The sequence below is a fragment of the Hevea brasiliensis genome, chromosome 4, assembly GCF_030052815.1.
Source record: "Hevea brasiliensis isolate MT/VB/25A 57/8 chromosome 4, ASM3005281v1, whole genome shotgun sequence".
NCBI lineage: Eukaryota > Viridiplantae > Streptophyta > Magnoliopsida > Malpighiales > Euphorbiaceae > Hevea > Hevea brasiliensis.
In genome coordinates this window covers 657,585-673,137 of record NC_079496.1, presented here as the reverse complement: position 1 = coordinate 673,137, position 15,553 = coordinate 657,585, and the positions used below count along the sequence as shown (strand labels likewise).

At 34.7% G+C, this 15,553-nt stretch overlaps 2 protein-coding genes and 1 long non-coding RNA gene across 6 annotated transcripts in view; 1 reads left to right on the top strand and 2 right to left on the bottom strand.

The window, feature by feature from the left end:
- Positions 1 to 2,817: 2,817 nt before the first annotated feature.
- LOC131179506 (uncharacterized) lies at positions 2,818 to 3,814 on the bottom strand. Its single transcript, XR_009148418.1, has 2 exons — positions 3,602 to 3,814; positions 2,818 to 3,028 (listed from the first exon to the last, which is right to left on the bottom strand). It is a non-coding gene; the product is annotated as an uncharacterized LOC131179506 (long non-coding RNA).
- A 3,751-nt stretch (positions 3,815 to 7,565) lies between these two features.
- LOC110637219 (hydroxyproline O-galactosyltransferase GALT3) lies at positions 7,566 to 12,692 on the bottom strand. Its single transcript, XM_021787222.2, is given in 9 exon segments — positions 7,566 to 8,025; positions 8,640 to 8,747; positions 8,864 to 9,040; positions 9,141 to 9,269; positions 9,760 to 10,038; positions 10,160 to 10,395; positions 11,023 to 11,967; positions 12,393 to 12,441; positions 12,525 to 12,692. Coding segments are annotated over 7 exon segments (1,953 nt in total). The 5' UTR covers positions 11,840 to 11,967; positions 12,393 to 12,441; positions 12,525 to 12,692; the 3' UTR covers positions 7,566 to 7,818.
- An 819-nt stretch (positions 12,693 to 13,511) lies between these two features.
- LOC110637210 (uncharacterized) overlaps positions 13,512 to 15,553 on the top strand; it is a 46,309-nt gene continuing 44,267 nt past the window's right edge. For 3 of the 4 annotated variants that reach the window (XR_009148084.1, XR_009148083.1, XM_058144855.1), the window contains exons 1-3: positions 13,519 to 13,793; positions 14,561 to 14,642; positions 14,851 to 14,954. Coding sequence is in view for 2 of the 4 variants with exons in the window: in XM_058144855.1 (XP_058000838.1) it covers positions 13,779 to 13,793; positions 14,561 to 14,642; positions 14,851 to 14,954 (201 nt within the window). In the remaining 2 variants the exon portion in view is untranslated. Of the gene's footprint in view, positions 13,794 to 14,560; positions 14,643 to 14,850; positions 14,955 to 15,553 lie in introns of all 4 variants that reach the window. The other variant, XM_058144856.1, reaches the window with a different exon arrangement.

The following is a 15,553-nucleotide window of genomic DNA, read 5'->3' as shown; positions in this document are numbered from 1 at the left end:
ATTAATTAGTACAAAGAAAAATGAAAAATCAAGAAACCGATAAAAATTGGTGTTACTGAAAAATCAGGAATACAAACCGAATAAGAGCATTTTGGTCAATTGATACCCCGAGTTAACTTTTAACCTAAATGTCCATTAAAAATAAGTGATATTAAACTTTAAAAATGTCAAAGAAAAATAAGAATTTGATACATAATGTAAATAGTGGAAGTTGGTGGTAAATTTGTAAATTATGGAATTTAGAAATTAATTAATCATAAACTAAGCTTAGTGGAGCACTAACTACACATTATGGGACATATATAAATCTATTTGAAGACAAAAATTTGCCTTTTAGCATCTTGTTCCTCAAACACTCTCAATTGCCGAATTCCTTTCTCCCTAAAATTCCACCATTGCCGTCCACACACCAAGCTCCATGCACCCACTTTCAAGCCATTTTCCATATAACTTCCTTCACTAAATTTAGTCTACACAGCTTGGGAAGTGTTAAGGCAGCAAAAAGACGCAAGATTGGTGAGGTTTTAACAAGCTCCAAATAGAAGTAAGTGTCCATTTTCTTCCCTTGCTTAACTAAAGTTTGTGTTGAGGTTGTGGTGAGTTAGATTATGGAAGAAATTGTGGGATTTGATGAGTTATGGTGCTGTCCCAATTTCAGCAGCTTCATGTCTATGGGAGTATGATGTAATTTTTCATGTAAATGGTGAATTAAAAGGTTGATTAGAGTGTTTAAATATATAAGAGTGTAATTAGCATGTAGGTGTTTGAATTATGTATGTGAACAATTGAAATTGGGAGTGCTTATTGCTTGCAGGTTGAGTTGTTATTGAATCCAGTAGCTTATTATTGTCATATCTCCCTTTGTGTTGCCTCAATTGGTATGAGGCCAATTGGAGGTGTTTTGGGACATCCAAACCTTCATTTTTCAAGAAGAAACCCTATCCAAATTTTGTTCATAGGTTGGTCAAATTTTAGCTTGAATACGGATAGCTTGCTGGATTAGGCTCAGAATTGACCATATGAACAATATGTGTTTATATGGCCATAACTTGCCCTAGGAAGGTCAGAATGAACTGAATTTGGAACCATTGAAAAGCTTAGACATAGGGGAACACTTTTCATGACACTTGACCCAGTTTTGCCTTTAATCAAGTCAAACTGTTATAACAAATTGGGTCACCAAAACTGTCAACCCAGAAATTGACCAAAACACTATTCCATTAGTATGTTTGACCAATTTTGGCAAAAATGCCATAACTTGATCTCTAAAGCTGCAAATTGAGTGAAACTAGTGCCAAAAGTTTTATAAGACATAGCATAACAATTTTTATATTTTGACCAAGCTCCAGAACCCATTGCATCCTAGGAAAAATATTAGCTGAAATTAAGAATTGATATATGGAAAATGTTAAGTTGAACCCAGAATGCCATTGATACCCATGTGTTCATTTGGCTATAACTTCCACTAGGAAATTCCATTTGGGATGTGCCAATATCATATAGAAACATGATATTTAGGGCTACAATATTGATTTAGACACCTTTGTTAAATTCTAAGTGTAAAGACCCTAAAAAGAGGGTCAAACATACTGCCCTAAAGTGTGACTATTGCCTTTATAGGATTAAGAGTCTAGGTCAATACATTGACCATAACTCACTATACCAAGCTTAAAAAATTATGAAAATTGTACATGGGGTCCCTAAGACATAGAGGAACATATCTTATGAAGGAACCTATGTCTAAAAATGACATTAAATGTGACCTAATCAGGAATTGCAACTTTGCAAACCCAGAATTTGACCATATGAACAGTAGCCATTCAATTGGCCATAACTCACTCAAAATAAGTCCAAATGACTTGAAATTTATACTGTTGGAAAGTTTAGATATAGAGCTACAACTTTTATGAAGAACCTAAGCCCAGAAATGACCAGAAAGAAGTTGAAATACTTGCCCAATTTAGGGTACCAAATCTGCCAGAATTGAATTTGACCTAAAATTGATCTAACTTTGCATTAAAAAATGCAATCTGTCCAGTTTTAGTAAATTAACTATATCTTGGTCTATACAACTCAGAATGACTTGAAATCAGTGGCAAAAATTCAATAAAACATAGACCTACAAATTTGCTCTTTTGATCAGAACTTAAAAACCAAGGAAAATAAGACAATTAGCTAGATCAATCTAGCATACAAAATCTAAAAATTTACCATTACTATACAATAAAGCCTTAGAAATAAAATTGGCAATAAATGCCAACTTGTGAGAATTATAAAATGTACTATATTGGCAACATATTGGAATTATTATGAGATGTGATACTGAAACACTGTAAATTGTGTGTTTCAGTTGAAAATGATATTGAGAAGCATAAGGAACATTGAGTCAAGGCCTAGAGGCGACTCAAATCAGGTCTGTGTACAATACCTTTTATATTCACTGCTTTTACTAGAAAATTTATTTGGAGAAATGAGTTGTGAATAATTTTTTATTGTTTTGGCTTTGAAAATTTTATTTGAAAATTATTGTGTTGTCTACTTTGTAAATGAAAATTTTGAGATAAAATGCGATTTGTGGTTTGTATGAAATATTTAAATATTGTGATTTAAATTTTTTTTTGATTTACACTTGGAATGGCAATATCACTAAAAATAAATGGGAGTTTTTGACAGAGCCCAATTTCAAGAAACCAACCGGACAGAGCCCGACCATAAAGTGGACCTTTCAACGGGGAGTTTTTGACTCACCCGACCTGTAAACAAAATATATCATCAATTGGGGAGCTCAGCTCACCCTCCACATACTCATATCAAAGATAAAATAAATGGGAGCTCAGCTCCCTCATCCAATCCATCAAACATGCATATAATTTTACAGGTCCACATGACAATTTATATTACAGACCCGAATCATTTAAATATTTCTAACACATGCGGAAATTCTAGGAATAAATAAAATTACAAAACTATTGATAAACAACCTGCGAAGGAGAAAAGCAGGTTAACCACAATAAAATCCTCCTGTAGCCTGAAAAAATATTGAACAGGAGTGAGCGTTCGACTCAGAGAGTAAAATATCAATTTTAACCATAATCTCTATAACTATCTAGAACTAATGCAACCTGTGGAGTGAAATGCAACGGCAACCATATTTTCACATCATAACAACAAAAAGGTAATTTGGAGCACTCACGCACCCTGTAACATCAATCATAATATATGGGAGCTGATCCCCTATACAGCTCTCTTAAATCCAACCTGGTGCCAGCGAAGAACTCAGCTCGGACTTCCACTTAATAACCAAATCGGGGTCCCAGCGAAGAACTCAAGCCGTGTCTACCCCGAAGGACCGGGTCCCAGTGAAGATCTCAAGCCGTGTCTACCCGTCCTATCCATAGTCCACACCACATCACACGCACGCCAACGCACGCACACTGCTCCAAATTACCACAACAACATCCATGGCACGCTAACAGTTATGAATGCAACATAAATCGTGCCTAGAGTTTAACTACATAAATATTTACATATAAGTGATGCATGGGCATGCTTGAAAATATAATAATATCGAAATTACAATTAAAATTAATATTTTACTCACAGACTTGACGGCAATCACTGTGGCGGCTGGGCGGAGGAAGATAGCTGTCCCGGCTCACCTTTGCCGATTCTGACTTCGGGAACGAGCTCGGGATGCCTGACAATGGTGGGGTAGCCAAAACCTCGATCCAATTCGGAGACTTTTCCGGTAGTTGGTCTGTCTGGCTGGAAATTCATAGATCCGGACAACTGTCGAATTTCCGCGAATTGATGATACCTACACGAAGCCCAATAATAATTTATAAAAAAATCAGGGGTGTTACAAAATTTTACTCAGCGATAGCTTTTTCATTGTTGTCGCAGGTAGACAGACAGATAAAGCAGCAGAGTAGGCTGCTTGTGACTTTGCTTTAGGATTTTGCTGGGTATGTTGAGTATACTACTTCCTTGTAAATATTATTGTAATGTATGTGAACTGTATGTATATATTGTACTTGGTCTTGAGCAGTTGTAAAATAAAGTTGTAAATTATTTTGGGCTGTCAAAATGTTGTATTATAATTCTCTTATTTCTGCTTTTGAAATACTCAGTTATTTTGCACTTTATTTTTGGAATTACTGAATTTGAGTTTGACTTGTGTTGTGAAAATTGAATTGAGTTGAGCTATTATTGGAGTTGGGGATTGAAACAAATATATTGGAAGTACTTTTTTATAAGTTTTTGAAGAACTGTTTTCACAAAATACAGACGGCACTCTGTTGAAATTTTTATAAAATTTGTGACTATTTCAGACCTAATGTGTGATTTACTTTCTGTTAAAAGTTTTTAACACCTGTCAAAAGTGCTCACCACTTTAAAAAGAAGTAAGAAATTGTTTAAAATCCCTTGTAATGTATTTAATGGGTTATCAGTAGGCGAAGTTTGGTAATTTATTATGTATACTACGGGATCATATTATGCCTTATGGAAGGGTAAGGTGTGACAGGGTAACCGTGTTCTTGAAGGTTTCTCCTATGAAAAGGGTTATGAGATTTGGAAAGAAAAGGCAAATTGGCACTCCATTATATAGGACCTTTTAAGATCATGGACAGAGTGGGAGCAGTTGCCTATCAGTTAGATTTGCCACCAAACCTTTCTTATGTCCACCCAGTATTTCACATTTTCATGCTTAGAAAGTATGTTCCGATCCTTCTCATGTGCTACAACCAGACACAGTGGAGTTAAATGAGAATTTGATCTTTGAGGAGCAACTAGTAGCCATAGTAGACTATCAGATGAGACAACTTTGATCAAAGCAAATCCCTATGGTTAGTCCTGTGGAAGAGTTAATCTATGGAGGAATGCACTTGGAAGTTAGAGCAGGATATGCGCAGCAAGTACTCGTAAGTTTGATATGCAACTATGTGTCATTGTTCTGCCTTGTGTAAAATTCAAGGATGAATTTTCTATAAGGGGAGAAGAATGAAACATCCATAATTTTCAAATAATTATTATATATATATATATATATATATTATTCTAAATCTGGTATTGTGGACTTTGAGTATGTACTTTCATTTCGTAAAAATTTGATCGTCGCCCGGAATTTTTAATTTCGAGCTAAGCAGATAAGCTGCTGGAACCATTTCAGAACCGGGTCAAGATTGTAGGCTACCCCACTGTTTTCAGACGTTCTGGACGCGTTTCAGTTGTCAGATTTGGCACAATAACTCAAACTTTACATTACTCAATTTTTGCTTTGTACTGGGTTAGAATAAAATTTATAAAATATTCATGGATGATAAAAAAATTACGATTCTTATTGCAATCGCCTTATAATATTATTAACGACCGCGGGGCATGTTTATAGAATTTTTAAAGTTAGTTTGGATAGTTTTTGAAAAATATTAGTTTTGAAGTCTTATAATTGAGTTGTCTGATATTGTGATTATTGCTAGGTTTGGAGGGTCTAGGAGGGGCCATATAATGATGATGAGATATGGGTTGAGTTTAGAAGTGTTATTTGAACCATTTTGCAGGTTGGGTAGGTCATAGGTATAGGGGAGACTCTGCCGGATTTTCAACACAACTTAGGGTGTCTTTGATCTTTTCTAAACTTATATTAAGTCAAATATATTAAATAATTGCAATGAAATTATCAGGTGAGTCGGGACAGCCTTTCTCCTCCGCCCAGCTGCTGGAGTGACCTCGGTTCAAGTTTGTGAGTAAAATATTAATTTTAATTGTAATTTCGATATTACTATATGTTCAAGCATGCTCATACATCACTTATAAATATGTATCTATGTAGTCAAACACTAGGCACATTTTATATTACATTCATAATTGTTGAAATGTCATGGATGTTGTTTGTAGTAATTTGGAGTAGTGTGTGTGCGTGGCTTGCGTGTGGTATGGTATTGGATATAGACAGGACGGGTAGACACTTCTTGAGAGACACTCACTGGGACCTGGTCCTTTGGGGTAGACACGGCTTGAGAGACACTCGCTAGGACCTGGCCCTTCGGGGTAGACACGGCTTGAGAGACACTCACTAGGACCCCGCATTTGGTTTATTAAGCGAAAGTCCGGCTTGAGAGACACTTGCTGGCAGAGGTTGGATTAAGAGGGCTGTATCGGGGATCAGTAATATATGTATTGTTTGACAGCTCCCACATATGTATTGTTTGACAGTGTTGGGTGTGTGAGTGCTCCAAATTACCTTTTTGTTGTTATGATATGAAAATTATGACGATGTTGCATTTCACTCCACAGGGTGCATTAGCTTTAGATAACTATAGAGATTATAATTAAAATTGATATTTTACTCTCTGAGTCGAACACTCACTCCTGTTCATCTATTTTTCAAGGCTACAGGATGATTATTTGTTGTAGCTAACCTGCTCTTTTTCTTCGCAGGTCCATTAATAGTATTTAATGTATTTTGTACAATTTAGTTAAATTTTAGACTCCGCATTTGTTAGAAGCACTTATTTTTATTTTGGACCTGTATTATAAAAGTTATGTTGGACCTGTAAAATTATTAACTATATGCATGATGGGATTGGATGAGCGAGCTGAGCTCCCATTTGAGTTATGACATTTTGATTATGTGGAGGGTGAGTTGAGCTCCCCAATTTATTATATATTGTGTTTACAAGTTGGGCGAGTAAAAAACTTCCCGTTAAATGGTCCATTTTATGGCCGGACTCTGTCTAGTTGAATTCTTGAAATTGAGCCCAAATGAGCCTTAGAGTTGGGTTGAGGAATAGTTAGACTTACTACCTGCCCTTGGAGGTTTTAGGCTGACTCAGGTTCTAGTGCCGGTCCGGCTCATAAGTTGGCTCGTGACAACTTAAATATTGTTCAACTAAAACTCATATGCAGATTAAAATAACATCTTAATTTACCTTAGAGTTTAGGATAAAAATATCCAATAAAAGGTAAATTTAAGCTAATTAAGAATCCATTTCTGATTCATTTATGTCACGTGCCGTGAATTTATGAAATTAATAACCTCAAATTGATTCACAACAATCTTGATTTAATACCATTTGAATCAGTTTAATAATTGATTTTTTTTTTTAAAAAAAAGCTATTTCAAATCAAACTAAAACCGTTCAATTTGATTCAAAGAGATAAGAAAATGATTTGATCTAATTTAAACATGCGAATTGGAATGTTGTTTCAATGCTTTCTTAAATACAAAATATATATATATATATATATATATATATGTTAATTTGAATGAATTGAAAACGTCCAATCCCGTTTAAAGAGGCTGGAAAATGGTTACTATTCGGTTCCAACTCGTGAAGCGCTAGTTTGATCTAGTTCCAAACTCGAACCGGGACCGTGGTCCACTTTGCTTCATGGTACAAATACGGCAAAATATGAGGTAAATTTGAAAGGAAAATCCTTGCCTGAAGTATTACATCAAGCCAATGTTACATACAATTACGAATTTAGGATTCATCGGTCACGCATAAAACATCAGAAGTATTGATTTGGTGCAATACTCTTTGATGTAGACAAGTAAAATTCAATTTAAAGAATAGAAAAGAATTTATATTAACTTAGTAACTTACACCAACAAGAAGATCCTCAACATTTGCTAATCAATCATTTCATCCGTCATATGAGTGTGATTAATGTCAACAAACAGATATGACGACACCAAACACACTAGAGCCAATCCTAAAAAGCTGTGACCCCAACACAGAATCCTTAGTAGAGCTTTTAATTCTAGCTTGGCCTAAGAAGAAAATCACTCTTGAACGTTCAGCTATTTTCACGTGATTACTCGCAGCAATTAGGCTGATGCTCTTTCTGCAACTTCTCCCAAAGACATAATACCAACCTTGGGCTTTGGTAATGAGCAAGAATATAATTTGATTCACATCCAGTATTGTGAAACCTCTCGTCACTTATGTAATGCACTTCTTGACCGCTCTTCTTGAACTGTTCAATCCATATTCCCATTGCGACATCTTCCAGTTTAAATAACTACAAAAAGCATAGACATGAGAGAAACAACACGGCAACTTTGTCAGATTAACTTCGGTGCTCATTATTATTTTTATTTTCTTCATCATAAATCGAAGCAACAAGGAGTTGAATATCAATGGCGGAATGGAGTTTGCAGCTCATAAAGCATATAGCCTGTTGAAACCTAATTGCTACACTATTTCACCAAAGATTTCTTCTATCATCTAAAGGTCAAGTCTTTGCACTTGCCTAAGGGTTTGATTGGCATTACTGTTTGAGCCATTGATAAAATATTATTGCAAAACAATTTAATAAGAAATTTCAAATTTTGATTTAATTTAAATTTGATATATTTTAATAATTAAAACTCAAAACAACAAAACAACTTTTTCAAATTGCTTTTTCAACATCCAAAATGGTGCTTACTAGTTACCATCCAACCACAATCCCAAATGGAGCTTAAATATTCTTTTGGACTTTCTGCTTTCTTTTTGCCCTTTTCTTATCTCTCTTTCAATGCTATAATCTAACTGTCTTATCAAGCTGAGGAGGCATGTTTTGGACAATTCAAACATACTAGCATTAAACATATGATAAAATTTTCTAGTAACAAGTAAGCAAGAGATATTTACCTTGAGATCTCTTTCTTGGTGGCCCTGAGCAATGAACTTTGCAACATTTCGAGAGACAATATATCCTGGGCCATGTGCCCATGGTGGATACGAAGAATGGGGCCACTCCTGCACAAAAGAATGCCTATCCGAGTAAAATGGCAGTTGAGAAAAGGAAGAAGTAATATAGCAAAACAAATATCATCAATATGTGACTTTAGTTATGAATATAAGATTATGGTTACCTCATTACTGATATACCATTTGCTGTCCTTTTCCCTATGTGGTGATGAGTCGAAGGACATAAGACCATATAACAGGCCATTAGATGCTTTTCCCTTGAGACTAGTAAGAACTTCATCAATCCTAACAAAAGCATCATCATCTGTTTTCATGATATATTTAGCAGGGAGAATTTTGGTCTGCATATTGAATAAAAAAGATTATTCAAAAGTTAAATTTGATGAGTTTGGAAAATCAAATAAATGGTTTAAATGTATTGCTAAAGTCCATAGTCTATACCCCCATAATACAAATTCCAATTGTTTTCAAACTAATCAGACTATAATAATCAACAAAAGGCATCAATTGCACATCTCCATATGCTTGAGCTTCTTTCCACAGCTCAAAATTGACTTGACTGTTCTTGTGCTGCACGAATGAAAATACCAAATTATTTACCAAAAAACTTTGAGATCAATCTAAATGATTAATGGTGAGTATCAAAATCACAAAGTGGTAAATAAATTTTTGATCGTCCAAACGATAAATGGTAAGTAGCAAAATTACAAAGCACGTATTGGAGTCCAATATGCACATCATTTTGCTGTGAATTCTTTATTTCCTTGATTATTTCATGATTCTATGAACATAAACCCCATACTTTAAACTTGGTACTGGAAATTGTTGTTGTGAATTCAATTTTCACAAAAGTTGAGTCAAGTTGGGCTGACTATTACAAACAGATAGAAGAAGTTCAATTAAGTTTTCATTTTACCCTGCACAAGCTTTCCAAGATTAGCAATCTCATGAAAGATGCACTGACAAAATTATATATTTACTGATAAATCAGGAATTAATTAGCACATATAGAACATGAAATACTATCTAGATATGTCTTAGTTGACAACTTGTCACTTACAAGACCAATGAAAAATCGGACAGCTACATCCCCTGAATGTACAGCCTCATACTGCATCCAAGACCTTCTCAGTGCCATTCGGCGCTCAAAATTATTTCCAGTGGAAAAAACCCCAACCAACATTGCTAGTCTTTTCTTTTTTGTCACTGGGGCTTTGAGGAGCTCAACATCAACGACTAAATCATGATCTTCAGAAACAGGCAACCCTTTGGCTAAGACAGATAACATATCAAAACCACCGTCTACTTTGACTCCACTCACTGCCCATGGTTCAAGTTTCTGCAATTTTATAAAATCCATCCATGGTGGGAGTGTTTACTCTTATCAAAATGGTATAGCCTTCAAATTGTTAACAAACTTCTTATTCAAATTTGTAACAGCAGACAAATTCATACCTTACCTCCCTATATGCAAAAGATGTTTCGTGCCTTCCATTCACAGTCATATGGAATCCCTCTGAACCAACCCAAAATGTAGCAGTGAAAGGATTCCCCTTAGAGAATGGGAAATTAGCACTTGCATAAGCGCTTCCTTGGGAAACATTAGCTAAAATGTCTCTACCAGGATGACTTGCATTTAGAGTCTCTTCCACCGTGCTTCTGACAATTTGTTCATTGCAAAGAACAAGTCCATCAACTGTAATGTTAGCTAATAGGTCAGAAAACTGATTTAAGAATTTTTCTTTGAATTTGTAAAAATCAAAAAAGTAAAATAGGCATCAAGATATTTTGCAAGATGGATTAGTATTAGAATTAAGATCTAAATTAAAGTATAATGCAAGTCTGTTAGCATGGAAAAGAAACGTGGGATGAAAATATTGTCCTTCAAACAGGATTATGCTATTCTGTGCTAGTTCTTTTGATGAGTGTGCTTCAATAGATGACAAGATCTACATGACAATAATGAATATAAAGTTCAGCAATGAATTTGTCCTGAACTATTAAAAGAAAGAAGAACAAAGGATAATAAAGGTTAAGGCCACTTCAACATGGGCTACTTGTTTTCACATTGTGACATAATCATGAGCAAAATGTCCAATTAAATATTGTTCAAGAAAAGTCCTTAGCTTTTCTCCTTCTCCTCCTTTCTCTCTAGTTTCTGTTATAAACAACTTAGTATGTGCATGAAATGAATTGGTGTTAGATGCAAATCACCAATCACCATTACAAAGAGGAAGTCAAATTGGTGCTAGAATGCTAACATAGCCGAACTGATTTACCCTCAATGCATCAAAGTGAATACGAGAATTGTAATGATTTCTACCTTTTGGCTTTGGGTTGTTAGCAGATCCATGAGCAGGACATTTCTCCTCTTTGCCCCAACCATGTTCATTACTCCATGTATTCTGAACAATAAAAGGCTCGTCTGTCATATTGTCTCCAGGTAGGCTTACTCTGTAATGCAAGATAATAGGATGGTTTTGCTCTCCTCGAAGCTGGGAGCCTTCAAGTTCAACTTGAAAGCTTCCATTGTGCCCATTAGGAATGCCAACTATTGTAATGGAGGAATCTTCAACAAGACCGCAAGGTATATCAAAAACTGTTCCATTGCTTGATGTCATTATATCAATAGCATTTATAGAGTAAGGACAGTTTTTATCTTCCTGTTTGTCAATGATGCGAGACTTGGCAGCTTTCTCTTCCTCAATTATGGACGATCAATCCTTCCATGCTATTGAAGCCTCTTTGATCCCTTGAGCTGTTTCAGGCAAAGCATCAGACCTGGACAATAGCAAACGCATCTGACTCCATACCAGCAAGGCCTTTGACTCTTCCTTGGAAATACTGTTTGGGGCATACAGGTCATTAAGTCCTTCAAAATTTATAAAATGTAGTTTTTTTGATAATTTTGTTGCTTTTCCTACTTCCACTTGAGGAGGTCTAATGCGAGAGGTGTCCGTCACATGAGAATCATTAGCTGGATGATTTCTGAAAAAATCATAAGCTGACTGTTTTTTCTGTGGCTGGGTTCTCAGTAGGCTATAACTAAAAACCAAGATTACAGCAAGAGCTATAATCACCATGCCACCAGACCATTTCTTCATCCGGAACAAAGGTAAAGCTATCTTGAAAATTTTCATTCTTACACATCAGACTCTTTCCCCCAGTAGCTTTATGAAGAATGAACACATGTAAAACTGTATCCTGGCTCTTGAATTGTTGAATTTCATATCTGGTGATCTTCTACTCTTGCCAGAAACAAATCAACCTGATATCCAAGGAAACAGAAACACTCTACTCAAGTGCGCCTAACACAATGAATCCTCCGGTAATTGAGAAATAAATTAACTAATAAATTGCTTAAGCATAAATTTTTCTCTCACCGACAGAAAAAGGGTATATTATTATATAAAAGCCCTGGATCAATTGCTAGATCTCTTTGGCCACGAAAGCACCATCTTACCAAATTTGCTACATGTAATGTATCTTAATTAACATTACATTTTATATTTTCTACTTATAAAATGAATAATTATTTACCCAGCGTTTCAATTTTCTTGAAATAACGAAAAAGACCTACAAGCTTTAAGCTTGTCAGTGAGTAGCTTCTCTGATATAACCACAAACTAAAGCTAACATTTAATTACTAAATTCGAAGGTTTTACAATCTTAAACAGAGTAAATTATCCATACCTTGTTGTGGTCCTCCTCGACTAGTTTCTTTATGTTTCAACTTTCATATCTGTAGCAAATGAAGTAAACATTAGAGATCATTTGTGACCTTGGAAGCAGAAAGCATAAAAAACATAAAATACTGTAACAGACCTCTGGAATGGTGAAATGGGTTTTCAGGGTTGGTAGTGTAAATCTAAAATCTTCGAGCTTCGGATAAATGGCGAAACTTCAGAGTCGGATAAAGCCAGAGATCTTTTCAGAGGGTCCACCCACCACCCACTACTATTACTGCTGCTTGCTCCTGCTGCAGCGAGTTAAGATTTCAACCGCTTCTTCAAGTGTTCTGTAAGTAGACCACAACGACGTCGTATCAAACGCTGTCTGAATATACTAGTAGTTGTCCAGTGCGTATATAACTTCTAGGATGGATTTGTGACAATGTCTTAAATTTTTTTTTTTTAAAAAGCTATGGTCCAATTAAACTTCAACTTTTAAAAAAATTAAATACTCTTTTAAATTTTAAAAATATATAAAATAAATTTTCATGAATAAATAAATTTTTTAACTTTTAAAATAAATAAAAAATTAAATTATAATTTTACTATTTAATTTTTTTTTATATTAAAGAAAATAATAATTTAATTTTTTTATTAATTTTTGAAAAATTAAAAAAATTTATTTAATTCTTTTAAAAGTTAAAAAATTTATTTAGCTCCGAGCCAATTTAAGTATTTATAAACCTTTTGCCACGAAAAAAACTTTGTTCTCATGAGCCATCAAATTCATTATTCTTGTCGACGCGGAGGGGCCCACATTCATGTTCCATTTAGCTTAAAACAACAGATTGAAAATTTTGATGGACGGTTTGGTTTAAGCCATTAGCAATGATGAAATATGTTGGTGGCTCCGTGATTGAAAATTTTTCTTTCACCAATTTAGCCACAATATCATTAATAAAATAATATATTTTTCATAAATAAAAAATAATATTTATCAAACTGATAATAATAGTATTTAAATATTACAATTTAAAAAACATATGTAAATTATGCTTTTTTTTTTTTAACTTATATTTTTATGTTAAAAGGGCAAAAATGGATGGAATAATAAACTGACTGATGTAACACCTGGAACAAATGCCCTTACGTGATTCTTGTCCACGCCAACGTTCGCGAGAGACCGAAACTATATTTTCTCCTCCTTCCTGTCACGTCTTCAAACCGTCCGCTTCTCTTGGCCTCTTTCTCTCTGTGCAGATCGAACCCAACGATGCGTTTCAACTCTCCACAAACCCTAACTTCAACCTGATAATTGGACACCACTTCGCCGCTCTTCAATGGCGTTTTTTCTACATCCATCATCATCTTAAATTTTCTAACTCATTTTCCAACTTTTTCAATCACCATGTTCGAAGCTCACGTAAGTCTTTTTTTTTTTTTTTTTTCCTTTGCATAATTACAAATTTTCTTATATTTCCTTTGCATCAATTAGTGGATTAGGTTCTTCAATCATTAGAATTCGTTTCCTTGAATAATTTATGATATTTGATTGGCATTGAGAATAATCAGGCTCTTTTGTTTTTCCTTCTTTTTTAGAACCATTTTTGTTTATTCGATTGTTATTGGGCAGTTTTGTTTCGCTAATTTTGTTTAGAGCTAGGTGGTGCTTGTGAATATAGGAGCTCAATTTCCCACATCACTAACTATTTATGAGTAGAATGGAACTGAGTTTGAGATGCCACACCACAACTTAGGGCGAAGGAAATTAAAATGCAACTGGAACCTCACCATGTATATATCTGAGAACTGCTAACTGCATGCTTCTATTAGTATATTGGTGTGAGTTGCTTACTAGGCTATATTAAGGCAGTGTTGGTGTTTTCCCTCAATTTTGTTTGACAATAGGACCAAAACCGTGGGAGTTCATTTGGTACTGCTTTGTTGCATGACACGTTGGGATAGATAATGCTTGATGGTCAGTTTTAGTGTGATGGCATCAGTTCAAAACATAGTAAAGCCTGTTGCAAGGAGTAAATGATTGTCATGGAATTATGTTTTAATTAGGTTACATTTTGGAGATTTTATAAATGTGCGTGCGGTGTTGTCTTTATTGGTTGATCATGTCTGGTGGATGTGTTTCAGAGAAAATGTCAATGGAGTAGTTTTTATTGATATTTTTCCTTGTAGGTTCTGCATTTGCTTCGAAGATATTTGGGTGAATATGTCCATGGGCTTTCGGTAGAGGCATTAAGGATCAGTGTTTGGAAAGGTTTGTCATTTGATCTCCTTTGCTGTGACTTTAGGCTAAGTTACTGTATCTCGTATCATCTGAATTTTTGTAGAAACAATGTATCTGTTGGGCATTCTTTGATGGAATATATTTGATGGTCACTGGTGCCAAAATAGCGTCTTCATGGATGCCACTTTTTACTATCTAATGCTTTAATCTTTCAGTTACTTCTTTCGACTTTTTGTAGGTGATGTTGTCCTCAAAGATTTGAGATTGAAGGCAGAAGCACTAAATGCACTGAAACTTCCAGTCACAGTCAGAGCTGGTTTTGTTGGCACTATCACATTAAAGGTAGGTACAAAATTTTATGTTCTGATATATTCATTGGTTATGCTTTTTGGGTTTTGCTATTACCACATAGAGTTTTTTTTTAATGGTTTTTATATTGGATAAGCTTTTATGCTTTTATTCTGTTTATGAGGTGATACGCATTATGTTTATAATGATCCAATTCTTACTTGGTTTTGATTTACTTGAATAAAAGAGAATTATTCTAAAGGTCCCATAAGCTTTCTTACTTGTTTTTGATTTGTGCCTATTGCCTGCGGATATGTATTTTTTTTTCCTTTTGGTTTTAATTTGCTTGAATAAGAGAATTACCCTAAAGAGGGTTAAAATGCGGTGGTTCACATTGACTGTTGGTGATTGGTGGTGGTGGCAGTAAGTGGAATAGCGGATGTGTGCTTATGTAGTTTTTCTTTAATAAGTTTTTTGCTATTTTAAATAAAAATTCTTTCCATTTTTACGAGTTTTTGGAATTTTGGCAGTGACTTCCTGTTTTGGAAAGGGGAAAATGACCTGGCAATGGGAAGTCATCTACTTCTTTTTTTTGTCCCTGGGAATATCACTTAGTTTTTTTTTATTAACTAGGAAAAAATTTTATGTTCAGC